Consider the following 12,377-nt stretch of genomic DNA (forward strand, 5'->3'; position numbering starts at 1 on the left):
CTTAGGCTGAGCGTGTGGCGGTGTGGCAGTGTGGTTATCACCTGGTGTTTTGTTTCTCTTCCAGAGTGAAAGAATTGAAAAAGGCCAAGGAACTTGAAGACATGCAGCAGCATCCCTTAGCAATGTGACATTGCTTTTCAGACTGTTTTCATTTCCGTTTTTAGCAGAGACATGCAACAACCACACACACGCACACATGTGCACGCACTCACACGCACACACACACACACACACACACGCACACAATCCCTCTGCAGTTTTGGGGAGATCAGCTGCAGGATTTTAACAGGAATGTTGGGTCATTGCATTTGCACTTTCATGGACAACTTTTAATTTGATCAGCAAGACATATTGGAACTCAATCTTCTGTTGAATCGTGGGGAAGCAGGGCACCAGGAGGCAGCGAACGAGGCTTCGTCTGCTTGGGAAGAAGCCGTTTTCCTTCTCACATAGGGCTGCGTTCAAACATCGTGTGGAACTGTACAAACCTTTATACCAAAAAAAAAAAAAAAAAACAGAAGCGAGGGCAGGCAGGCGGTGCTCTGCTCACGCCCATGCCTGCCCGTTCTTTCCAAGAAGCTGAATCTTTGGGATCGAGTCCCAGTGGAGGGTTTAGATCATAACAACCTGTATGGGTCTGCGTGTTCTCATTTCCTTCACTGTTTTCTCTTTCTTTCGTCCGTCTGTCTGTTTCGGTTTGAACCTCTACAGCACACTTAATGCAGCTTTGAAAAATCTGCAGGTTTTTAATGTCTTGTGGAAATTTGCAGAGGGGTGGGTGTGTGGTCAACGGGTAATGCATGGGAAATAGAGAAGAGCTTACAGAGTTTACATTTCTTTTCTGGTTCCCACCCCCTTCAGTCCCCCAGCCCCCCAACCCTGAGCGTACAGACACCATCGCGTCCCTTTGCTCATCTTCAGCACTTTAATTTTTTTGCCTTACTTCCATGTGCAATGAGAATTACTTAGAGAATTGGAGAAGCATGAAGCTTTTTTAGTAGCCTCGGAAACTGTAATCATACTAAGGAACCATATACCTTGCCTGGGCATTCGCCAAGTGAACATCAGTGCGGTGCTGTGTTTTGGCCAGTAAATCCCGTATCGTTGGCTAAAATGTCATCCAAATGGAGCAGTTTCTGTGTATATATAGAAGGTAGAAATGGAAAGTGAGAAAATATTTGAAAGGGATTATATTAATTGCTAAATATTTTATTCACAAAGGTCGATAAACATGGCAAGATAAAATTATTTGTATAGTTTTGTCTGAGCGAAAAAAATGTGGATGTATTGTTTGTACATATTGTATATATTAAAACAAAGAGATATGTGCATGAAACCAAGACAAAAGAAATGAACAAAGCAAGCATTAGTGGCTATGGTCTGTAAAATGAAACAAACAAAAAAAAAACCTTTATTTCACTATAAGAGTACTTTATTTTAAATGTTCTTTAGAAGAACATTTTGCTAAAGCATGATTAAACTGCAAAAAAAAAAAGAGCTACTGTATTTAGACTTAGGAAAAAAGGCAGAGTAACATTACTTTAAAAAAAAAAAGGATATGTTTACATTTAATTTTGGCTACCAGGAGTTTATTTTATTCTATTTACAATTCTTTTGCCAATGGTGCCAAGTAATGTGAATGCTGATACTGCTTAAGAAAATTAAGTTCCTTTTGCTAAACAGATAATCATTAAGATGAATCAGTATATAGCTTAAACACCATCCACTCACTCCAACAAAGAACACTTTAGAACGATCCAAACCCAACCAAAAAAAGGATCGGTACGACAAGTAGAAAAATGTCTCACGTTTTCATATCTCCTGCTGACACTCAGAAGAGAACCTGAAAATCGCATACAAACCCTACAACATTCAAGAGAAGCCACTGATGTAGGGCCGCCAGCAAGAAGCAGGGCTGCCCGATCGCGGGGAGCCGAAGAGGGGGGATGGATGATTTGGGGGGAAAAAAAAACATAAACGAGAGAATCCAACCGCTCGTGTCAAACGGACAGAATCCAGGTAGCATCTGCTGATGCCAGTCTGAAATTCCCAGGTTAGGGTTCGGGATCCGTTGGGAAGTGAAGTTGCAAGATGAGGTTCTTGGGTTCTTGGTTCTGACTGTAAGTCCAAATACAAGGCTCTTGGCGAAGCTTCCAGTGATTAGCCAGTAAGCTTTCCGACTGGTGTCTTTTGAATGAAGGTGGATCATAAGGAAAAAAAAAGGGAAAAAAAAAAAAGATTGTGGTCAAAACTGGGGGTCAGTGCTCTTGGTGCCTTTTCTATAATCGTACTTGTTTTTAAATTCCTTTCACTGCCAACCTCGAATGACTCTACGCTCTGGTCTTTCTGCAACTTGGGCAGCCGGGGCGGCCCGCGGCCCGTAAGCCATCTGTACATTTGTAAAGTGACCTGACTTCCGTTCTGTATGTAAACGTGTGGGTTAGGTTGCAGCTGTTTTGCAGTCCCCCCGCCCCACCCCCAGCCCCTGTCACTCTCCACGATCTGACCCGAGAGAAGACGACACTGAGTAATTTACAAACACGCAATTGCACTCACAAAACGGGACGTGAAGGTGAAAAGCCAGCTCGCTCTTTCTGAACAGCCCAGATGAGCACGGGACCCAGAGCTGCTGGGCCCACCGGCCGGCACAAAGGGCTGTTCTTTGGACAAGGATAATGACCTCAGTGGATTTGCTTTAACCCTCACATTGTTTTGTTATTTTTTTGTTCTTTGTTTTTGTTTTTTGGGTTCTTTCCTTTCGAATGTGTCATACACGCTCCATTATTAGCTGAGTACGTTAGAAAATTCTGGAAGGGAAAATAAAAAAAGACTAACCTAGAAGGGGGAGGGTCCTGAGGGAGGGAGAAAGAAGTAGGTTCCAGACCTACGGGATGAAACGTACGAGTACAGCTGTGAATTCCCAGGGGAGGGAGGAGCGCACCGTGAGCGCCTTTTCTGGGTTGTGACTGTTCGTTTTGAATCGAAGCTGAGAGGCGAACAGCTTTTTTTGGATAATCTGAATTCCCAAGTGCCAGGAGTAGGATTTCATTCGAATTTCAAAATGACTCGCTAATCTTCTTCTGTCTCCTGAAGTTGTCATTGCTCTTCCTGTCACCCATTTGAGATCAGCTGTTAACTGTGTGAGCGAATTCAAGACATCAGCCCCTCTCTGCCTCTGGCTGCATGGTCCCTTCTGGCAGCTCCACAGTCGTCGGCGCCCGATGGGGGGTCCCTGAGACTTGCATGTGAAACTAGTCTAGATGTCTTCTTTTTTGTAAGTTTTATTTTTGTAATTGTGCATGTGAAGCATCATTGAATCAATGGATCTGTCGAAGAACTCAGCTGCTGGAAACCATGCAAAATGTTTTGAATTGCCCTTAAACTATGGAAAATGTTTTCTGAATGCTTTATATTCTTTCTGCTGTAAATTAAAAATGAAGAAAATTTCCCCATACTACGTGTGTGTTTTGCTTCTGCTGCCCTGGTGAAATCCCTGATGGGCAGTGGGGGTGGGGGTGGGGTCACCGAGTTACATAAGGCCATTTTAGGTATTTCTTGTCCGTGGACTGTGTCTGACATGGAACCGTAGAGTTTCTGCGCTGCCCGAGAGAAGAGTTTCCTGGCCACAGTTGTGGCTTGCTGGGAAAGGCATTGTCTGTATGAGGCCCTGTGTTGGTTCGATCCCTGGTAAATGGCGGTCGGTTTCGTTTATCTTTCGGAGATGCACAGTGGTGCCCAGGGCTCTGCACTCAGGCCTCACGCCAGGCTGTGCTCATGCCAGCACGCGAACCCCAGTTAGCCACACCAAAGCAGGAACTGTATTGTCTTTCCAGTCCCGGGAACGATCTTATTCAAGTCACCATCCCGAGAGTACTTGCTTGTTTGAGTATCTTCACAACATAACAATCACGGCAAAGATACTGTAGGTATTTGGAAGCTAAAGGCAGACCCAACTTCACCTTTGAAGTTAAAATCATCTGAAGTTTGCAGGGTTTTCAAAGGCATTCATTTCCCAGCCGACTGATAGGACTCCGCCTTGTGAGTGTAGTGGTCTCATTGCTTCCTTCCCTTTCTCAGCTAATACCTTTGTGGGTACTGCCAAGTCTTGCAGATGGCACTGGCAGCCCCTACCCAGGCTTCTGGTGCCTGCCGCGCTGGTCTAATCGGCGGGTGCCTTGTGCAGCCTCACTATTCGGTCTTATTTTCATCCCAGCGGCAGCTCCCTGCACGCCATGCTCATCTCCCCCAATGTCTTTGTTCCTGCACCTCCAGCCTGGACGACTCCCCCCTCTCCCCCCTCCCCCCTCCCCCCCCCCCCCCCGCTCCCCGCATCGCCCCTCAGCCAACTCACATCCCACTTCTGCCACAGTAGTTGACGCTGACACAGGCCACTTGCCTCTTCAGATGATTCCGTTTAGGGATGGAAAAGGCAGTCTGATCTGTGTTTGTTCACGTCTTGTTGTTGAGTCCACCCGCTTGCCCCGCTCGTGTTCCCGAAGGGCTTTGCTGGGCAGCGGTGTCCGTCTCCACTGCGGATGGTCCGTGTCAGAGGTGAAGACGTCGTAGGTGAAGATGCCTAACTCACTGCATCGGGACTTCTACCGACGCCTCCCTCGGACGCACAGTGAAGAAGCCGCCCCGTGCCAGGGCGCGGGCGTGCAGGAACGTGGACCCTGCGGGGGCCACGTGAAATCCCAGCTCCTGTAACCCGAGGTGCAGGGTCAGAAGACCGGGCACAAGGAACGCGCGCAGCTCCGCGGACTTCCTAGTTCATTCAAGCCGATGTCTGGGGCAGGCGTGGCGTCTCCGGCCTCCCGAAGTCAAAGCGCACAGGCTGTCACTCCAGGAAAATGGCCCACCGGCCTGACCCCCGTGCGACGCTCGCTCACTGCCAGGTACCTGAAGCCCCAGGTTTCCGAAGTCTGCAGGGCGGCAGAGCCAGGCTGCAGCCCCTGCGCCGCGCCGGCCCCGCCCCCTCCAGAGGCCCCGCCCACCACAGGGCCCGGAGGCCCCGCCCACCGGAGGCCCCGCCCATCGAAAGACCCTGTCCCGTGCGGCCCCGCCCACTATGGCTCCTCCCCGAGGGTCCTGCCCACGGACCCACAAGGCCCCACCCGCCGGAGACCCCGCCCTTATAGGCCACGCCTAACTACCGGTGGCCCCGCCCTAGAGTCCCCGCCCATTGTAGGGCTAGGCCACGCCCACCGCAGGACCCGCGAGGCCCCGACCCCCGGAGGCCCCACCCTGAGAGGCCCTGTTCACCGTAGGACCCGCCCCGTTGCTCTGTCCCGAGAGGCCCCGCCTCCGAGGCCCCGCCCGCTGGAGGCCCCGCCCGCTGGAGGCCCCGCCCACCATCCCTTTCCGGCGCGCCCAGTGACGTCATCGCGCGGCGCCGCCACCCCGCCCAGTTCCCTGTCCCCGGGTCCGGCCGTGTCTGTCCGACTCGCCTGCCCACGGCCGCCGCCACCGCCGCCAAAATGTGAGTGACGCGGCCCGACGAGGCGTCCGCCCGACCCCCGGGCCCCGGAATCCCCGCTCGGGGGGTGCGGGGCGGCGGCGGACGGGGGCGGGGCGGGGCGGGGCGGAGGGACCCCCGGGAGGGCCCGGTCCTGCTCGGAGCCGCCCGGGCCGGACTGGACGCGGGACCGGCGCGGCCGCCGCCCGCCCAGGGACGCGGCCCTCGGGACTGAGCGGGCCGAGGGCTGGAGACCCTCTCCCGCATGGGACTGGGCAGGCAGCGACCTTCGCCCTCCTAAAACCCGCACCCAGAGCCGGGGAGCGGAGCAGCGGCCGGCCCGGCCCGTCCCCGCCAGGCCCGGGACTGTGACGCCGCCGCGGACGAGTTCGGGGGCGGGCGCTGGCTTTCCGTCCCGGTACCACACGCTGAGCGCTGCGGAGAGTGACCCCCCCAAAAAACTATATATATGTGTAATAACTGCTAAATGGATGACCCAGACACTGCTAAGGGATGTCCTGGATACCGGAAAGAGACTTTAGAACACAGAAGCCTGTGGTCCTGGCTAAGACCTACCTCACGTGTAGAATCGGAGCAGAGCCCGTAGGAATGTCAAAGCCCGAGCTAAAACGACCCACCTGGGGCGATATAAAGCGTTCGGGAAGGATGTTGCAAAGTTCAGAACCTTTTTAAGGCCTTTTTTGTTTTTAAAGAAGGACCTCCCAGCGGTTCTCGGGAGCCTGGAGCCCCTTGACAGCAGCTTGTAGCCTGCAGGGGCCGGGCTGGGGATCACCTGAGTTCTCCAGCGGTGCTTGGGGCCAGGAATCACCTGATCAGGGGTGCTGTCTCTCCAGCCCAAGGCCGGAACTTGGGAAGGGCGGGGGCATCACTTCCCTCCCCTGTCCCTGGCACAGCCACCCCTTCCTGCCCAGCCCGCGCCCTTCTCTGTGTGAGTCTCTGGCTCCCTCCTGGGGGACGGTCCTGTTCCCATGGTCTCTGTGCATGTGAATCCTGCCAGAGAGAAGGTCGCAGGTGGCCCGAGTGTCCAAACAGGAATGAACAGTTTGGGAAGTCAGGTTTTCCCCACCGTGGGGGTCATGTCCTGCCATGGTGTAAAGTGGCCCCTGCCCTTGGCTTGTAATGTATGGTCAAAGCTGAGAATGGTAGCGGAATTAAACCGCCTGTTCCCTCGGATCTCTGCCCGTGCCGTCTGGAAGGATCTTGTGGCCGGGCTGACACCTGCTTTCTGGCCTTTCTGCATTCCAGGTCTGCAGGGGGCTCCGCAGTGTCCGGTGCTGCTGTGGGCAGCAATCGCCGACTCCAGCAGACACAGAACCAAGTGGACGAGGTACTTACTGCTTCCGGAGCTGGCTGTGTGCACGTTAGCAGAGACGCGGCCTGCAGAGGGCGCTGTGCGGGGAGACGCCCGTAGGACGCACCCTCCAGACCGGAGTCCACGTCAGATTGTTTCCGGGCGTATTTGCCTGTGATGGAATCAGTGCCAGGAGAACTGACACCCCTCCCTGGGCCTCCTGGGGTTCCCTTTCCATTGTGTGTCGTTGGTTTGGGGGCTGCACCCAGCGATGCTCAGGACTCACTCCTGGCTCTGCACTCCAGGGACCAGCTGGGGAGCCCGGGATGGAATCTGGGTGGGCCGCATGCATGCAGGGCACCTGCCCTCTGCCCATCCCCCCCACTGTCTCCAGGACGAGCTGCTTTGGGGAGGTGATGGGCTCTGGAGTGGGCCTTCGGGTCCCATGAGCCAACCCCGGTGCTGACCCGCTTTTCCGCGAGGAAGCCTTGAGTCCCAAAGCCTGCCCTCTGAGGTGCCCGCCGACGTGCCGACCAGTGCCGGGTGCTTTGCTCTCTGCGCCCCGTGGCCAGCGGCAGCTTCAGGAGTGCAGGTTGGCGGTGCCATTTTGCTTAGGCCAGGCCTCCCTGGCAGCCCCGGGAGACACCCAGAGGGGGACAGTCCCTGCGCGCTGCTGGCTTCTTTCTCGTCGTACGCAGCTCACAACAGAGGTTTCTCAGCCTGCCGCTGGCCTCTGTGCGGCCACTCTCAGGTCAGATGGTTGTGTTTGGTTTGTCAGTTGGTCGGCAGTTGTCAGACCCGAAGCCTGGCTCTGTGTGCAGGGCTCCCTCCTCCCAGGCTTGAGAAGCCACGTGATGGCTGGGGTCAAACCCAGGTGGGCTGCGTGCAGGCAGGTGCCCTCCCCGCCGCGCTGGCTCTGGCCCGTCACTTCTGTGTTTTGATCTGGCGGTTGTGTTCACGAGCTGCATTCTGATGTTTTCATATTTTCATTTTCAGAAGTTCATTCTGTCTCACACAAAAAAGTGTTTCAGACAGTATCAAATTGCGGCCTGTTTCTGAAAGGCGCTTCAGAGGGTTTTTTTTTCCTGGAGGTGATAGTTACTCTGTCTGTCACTTGTGGTTTCAGTGTCTGGTCGGGGTGCTTGGTGGGCCTTCCCCTCTGGTGGTCTCCCCAGGTCTCCAGCACCCCAAGGGGATCCCCAGGTGCGTTTAGTGATCTGACGCCCCCCACCCAGGCCCAGATCTGCGCCTTCCCCTGTCCTCGCTGCGCTGCGCCGAGGGCTCACGGCGCAAGGGGTGGTTGTCCCCTCCAGTGAGCCCAGCGGCCTTCCACATTGGAGCCTCGCGGGGCCGACACAGCGCGTGGGCCATGGTACCCATCCCAGCATGGTGCTTGCATGTCTGCCTCCCTACCAGTGCGACTCGGCTGCCATCAGCGTCTGCGTAGGCGTGTTTGCATCTGCGTGGGAGATGGCCAGGTTGGCGGTGGCCTCTGATAGTGGCCTCTGATAGTGGCCGCCGCCCTGGGCCCAGCCACATTCCCGGGTACCATTCTCCATGACTCCCAGCGCCCCCTCCCTTCCTCTGTTCTCCAGGGCAGTGCGGGGATTATGAAGGAGCTGGCTGTGGTTTTCTCTTGCATTGTTGTAGTGACCCCAAGGGTGACTGTCCCTTCACAGGCTTGTCCGCACTTGTGTATTGTTTGTGGAAATGTTCATGCAGACACAAGGCTCTTTGTTTTGGTTTTGTTTGGGAGGGGTGGCATCCCTGGTGATGCTCAGGGCTCACTCCTGGTGCTCGGGGGACCCCCGTGGGATGCCAGGGATTGAACCTGGGTCGGCTGTGTGCCAGGCCAGTGCCCTCCCCGCTGTGCAGGCTCTCCGCGCTGCCCGGCTCATTTCCAAGCCTGACACTTTTCCTGGCTCAGCCTTGTCCCGGCGGTGACTTGCCTCTGTCATCTCCCTGGGACTCTGGAGGTCCCTGCTGCCGGCCACAGGATCCTTGCACGAGCCCAGATCTGGCTTGCCTGCATGTGTAGCTGGCCCGTGGCCGAGTGTGAGGGATTTGCTGCCGGGTTTCACCGAGAGCTCTGCGGTCTGGCTCCTGGCCCTGGGCTGTCCAGTTCCTTTCCTGGTGCGGCTGGAGGTCGGGCCCGTTGCTCCGGGTGATGGCGTCTTTGGTGCCTGTGTCAGTTGGCTGCTGCTTGCCTGGTGCTGGGATTCAGTTCTGCGGGTCTGTGGTCCGACCGGCCGGATCCAGAGCAGCTCCCTGCCTGAGTCCTGGCCTCGCCCTGCGCCCAGTCGCTCCGTGGGAGTGTGTGGGCAGGCATTTCTCCATGTCTGTGGCTGCAGGAGGCCGTGGCCTGCTGGGCACTGCTGGCCAGCCCCTCATGGCTCTCAGGCACCAGGCAGGGCCTTCCTCACGCCCCGGGCGTGGGGCTCGCAGCCCGAAAGGCTTGGCCTCCCAGTTAAGGTTTTCCTCGGCCTCCCTGTCGGGGGTGCTGCTTCACTGCGACTGTTTCCTTTGAGGGAGCCCGTGGCGTGGCCGGTGTGTTCGTGGGGACGCACTGACCAGAAGGCATTTCCTGCATGATTATTGGCCCCACCGGGGTTTGTGTGTTGTGTGTTCTCGGGGAATTTCCCATGTGGAATCTCCTGCAGAGACACGCCCTCCCCTTACTTCCTCCTCTTGCTGCATTAGTCAGTGAAAGTGGGCATTGTTCGCGTGGGCCCCCTGCCCTGTGGTTGCGCTTCTACCTGGAGTGCGGGTGTCCGGCTGGTGTTCAGTGGGTGTCCAGTGGGTATCCAGCGGGTGTCCACAGGTGGAATCTCCTGCAGAGACACTCCCTCCCCTTACTTCCTCCTCTTGCTGCATTAGTCAGTGAAAGTGGGCATTGTTCGCGTGGGCCCCCTGCCCTGTGGTTGCGCTTCTACCTGGAGTGCGGGTGTCCGGCTGGTGTTCAGTGGGTGTCCAGTGGGTATCCAGCGGGTGTCCACAGGTGGAATCTCCTGCAGAGACACTCCCTCCCCTTACTTCCTCCTCTTGCTGCATTAGTCAGTGAAAGTGGGCATTGTTCGCGTGGGCCCCCTGCCCTGTGGTTGCGCTTCTACCTGGAGTGCGGGTGTCCGGCTGGTGTTCAGTGGGTGTCCAGCGGGTGTCCGGTGGGTGTCTGGTGGGTGTCTGGCAGGTGTCCGGCAGGGCTGGCTCTTCCGAGTCGCGCCTGGGGGCTCAGGCCTCTCCCTCTTCCCCTGACAAGTGGCCCCTCCCCCTTTCCTGGGGGCCAGTCTGGCGCGGCTGGGGTCGCCCAAGAGGCAAGTGCCCTCCGTGAGTGCTGCGCTCCCGGCCGCAGGTGGTAGACATCATGAGGGTCAACGTGGACAAGGTGCTGGAGAGAGACCAGAAGCTGTCGGAGCTCGACGACCGGGCAGACGCGCTGCAGGCGGGGGCTTCCCAGTTCGAGACGAGCGCGGCCAAGCTCAAGAGGAAGTACTGGTGGAAGAACTGCAAGGTGCGCCCCCTTCCCAAGACCGGGCCCGGCCCACTGGGAGCACTGTGGCGCCGGGTACATCCCTGGCAGGAGGGGCGGGCGGGCGCCCCCGAGTCCGTGCAGGGTCCCCAGAGAGGCAGGGCCCACCCTTAGGTCAGCCGCGCGGCCCACGCGGCACAGGAAGGCAGGTCATCAACCCGTGCTCCTCTCTGAGCACCGTCCAGATGGCCAGGTGCCAGCTTCCCCTGGCCACCCTGCGTCAGGAGTCTGTCTGGGTCTTGTTGTCGGTGGCTGGGCGTGGGCTCCTATGGCAGTGCTCTTGGGGCCCCCGAGGCTGCAGCCCAGGTGCTGACCCAGCCTGTCTGGTCGCAGATGTGGGCCATCGGGATCGCTGTCCTGATCATCATCATCGTCATCATCGTGGGTGAGTGACTGCCCAGCCCGCTGGGGACAGCACTGCGTGGCAGCACTCGGTGCCTTGCTCGCTCTGCCGCGGGAGTGACCCCCTAACCCCCTGCTCCCCTGCTGCTGTGACCGCCTGTCCCTCCGCTCCCCTGCTGTCCTGACTGTCCCCTGGTCGCCCGCGACCCAGACTCCTCTGAAGGTGGAGAGTTTCTGGGGTCCGCTCTCCTCAGCTCTGTCCCTCACGAGGACCAGCATGGCCCAGAGCTAAGCCGCTGACCTGCACCCTCCCTGGTCCACCACACTGCTGGGGCCAAACGTTCCCCCTCAGAGCCTCAGTTTCCTCACGTGTTAAAGGGGAGTGCAGACGCGCCTTCTGGAGCTGGAGCACAGCAGAGGGCCCGGCCTGGCGTGCGGCTGACCCGGGTTCCATCCCAGCACCCCAGCTGGGCCCCCGAGCCCGCCAGCATCAGCCCTGTGACCCGAAACCAAGGCTTAATACTAAGTCACGTGCTTCCCCGTGGGTCGGGGGGACGACGCTGGTGCCTGGCCCGCTGCTGATGCGCGTGTCCTCATGCCATTCCCGCTGGGAGCAGGTTCTAGAAGCCAGGCGGGGGTGGCCCTCTGCTCCTCACGGCCTCCTCCAGCCTCGTGCACGTAGGGCCATGGGGGGCCCCGCCTGGTGACCATGGGCATCTGACACTGCCCCCTCTCGCCTGCAGTGTGGTCTGTCTCATCCTGAGGAGCCGCAGCCGCCCCGCGCCCCGCCTGCCCCCCACCACGTTCACCGCCCGTTTTCTAAAACAGTTGCTTCAGTTAACGTAAGGCTTCTAGGAAGTGCCTTGGTTGTCCGTCTGTCCGGACCAGACGTGTGGCCCCGGGGCCTGGCACAGCCGCGGGTGCCCCTCACCCCGGGACCGTCTCCCCAGACCCACGTGCCCACCCCCCCATCCTGTCTCACCTCGTGCCTCGGAAATGATGCGCCCTGCCCGCGTCCCCAGGGCGTCCGACTCGGCTGCTCTTTCCCATGGACTGGTCTGCCAGAACCGCGGCTGTGACCAAAGTTTCTACTTTGCCAAAAAGTTTAACTCCCAGTCAAGGGCTATTTAGCTGGTTCCTGACAGAGAAGTTCCAAAATTCTGTATTTTAATAAAAGGGCCTCCTGGTGCCTTTGGCCTCGGGGCAAGGGTGGGGGGTCGCCTGCCATGGCCACTGTCCCCACTTGTTCTTGCCTGGCCATCTCGTGCCTTCATCCGATGTCTGTGCCCATGGGCCAGGCCAGCGGCTCCTTTGTGCCTGTCGCCCATGTCCCAGGTGTGCCTGCCACGTTCTTGGTCGGGCGACTGCCCACAGCACAGAGCTGCCGGGGGCTGTCCCTGCCCCCGTCCCCCCACCCCCATCCTCAGTGCCTTCCGGGTCAGTGCGTGGTGCCCGCCAGCCACTCCGCCCGCGAATACCTCCTCATGTCTGTGCCTTTCGCTAGGAACTCGTCCCTCAGAGGAACCGAATAAAGTGTTTACTGCAGCGTCTGCTCCCATGTCTCTGCCCCGTCGCCTCTCCCATCCCTGCGGCCCTTCCCCAGGCACGAGGCCTCGGCCAGGACGTGGGCCGTGAGGCCACTGTGGCTGAACGACACCGTGTCACAGATGGAAGTGCCTGGCACTGACCCGGTCACTTGCCCCCATGGACCGGCGGGCCTGCATGCGTGGGACCCAGCACCC

The 12,377-nt window shown here is 57.8% G+C and overlaps 2 protein-coding genes across 9 annotated transcripts in view; both read left to right on the top strand.

Moving 5' to 3' along the window:
- Positions 1-1,643, top strand: part of CAMTA1 (calmodulin binding transcription activator 1) — a 544,421-nt gene extending 542,778 nt beyond the window's left edge. For all 8 annotated transcript variants that reach the window (XM_056125179.1, XM_056125175.1, XM_056125178.1 and 5 more), the window contains one exon: positions 65-1,643. In XM_056125179.1, the coding sequence (XP_055981154.1) occupies positions 65-128 (64 nt within the window). In that variant the 3' untranslated portion in view covers positions 129-1,643. The remainder of the gene's footprint in view (positions 1-64) is intronic.
- A 3,748-nt stretch (positions 1,644-5,391) lies between these two features.
- VAMP3 (vesicle associated membrane protein 3) lies at positions 5,392-12,159 on the top strand. The gene is made up of 5 exons (XM_056125189.1): positions 5,392-5,479; positions 6,722-6,803; positions 10,117-10,275; positions 10,627-10,678; positions 11,379-12,159. Coding segments are annotated over exons 1-5 (315 nt in total). The 5' UTR covers positions 5,392-5,477; the 3' UTR covers positions 11,399-12,159.
- The last annotated feature ends 218 nt before the right edge of the window (positions 12,160-12,377 follow it).

This window comes from Sorex fumeus, unplaced genomic scaffold (genome assembly GCF_029834395.1).
Source record: "Sorex fumeus unplaced genomic scaffold, SorFum_2.1 ptg000054l, whole genome shotgun sequence".
Lineage (NCBI taxonomy): Eukaryota > Metazoa > Chordata > Mammalia > Eulipotyphla > Soricidae > Sorex > Sorex fumeus.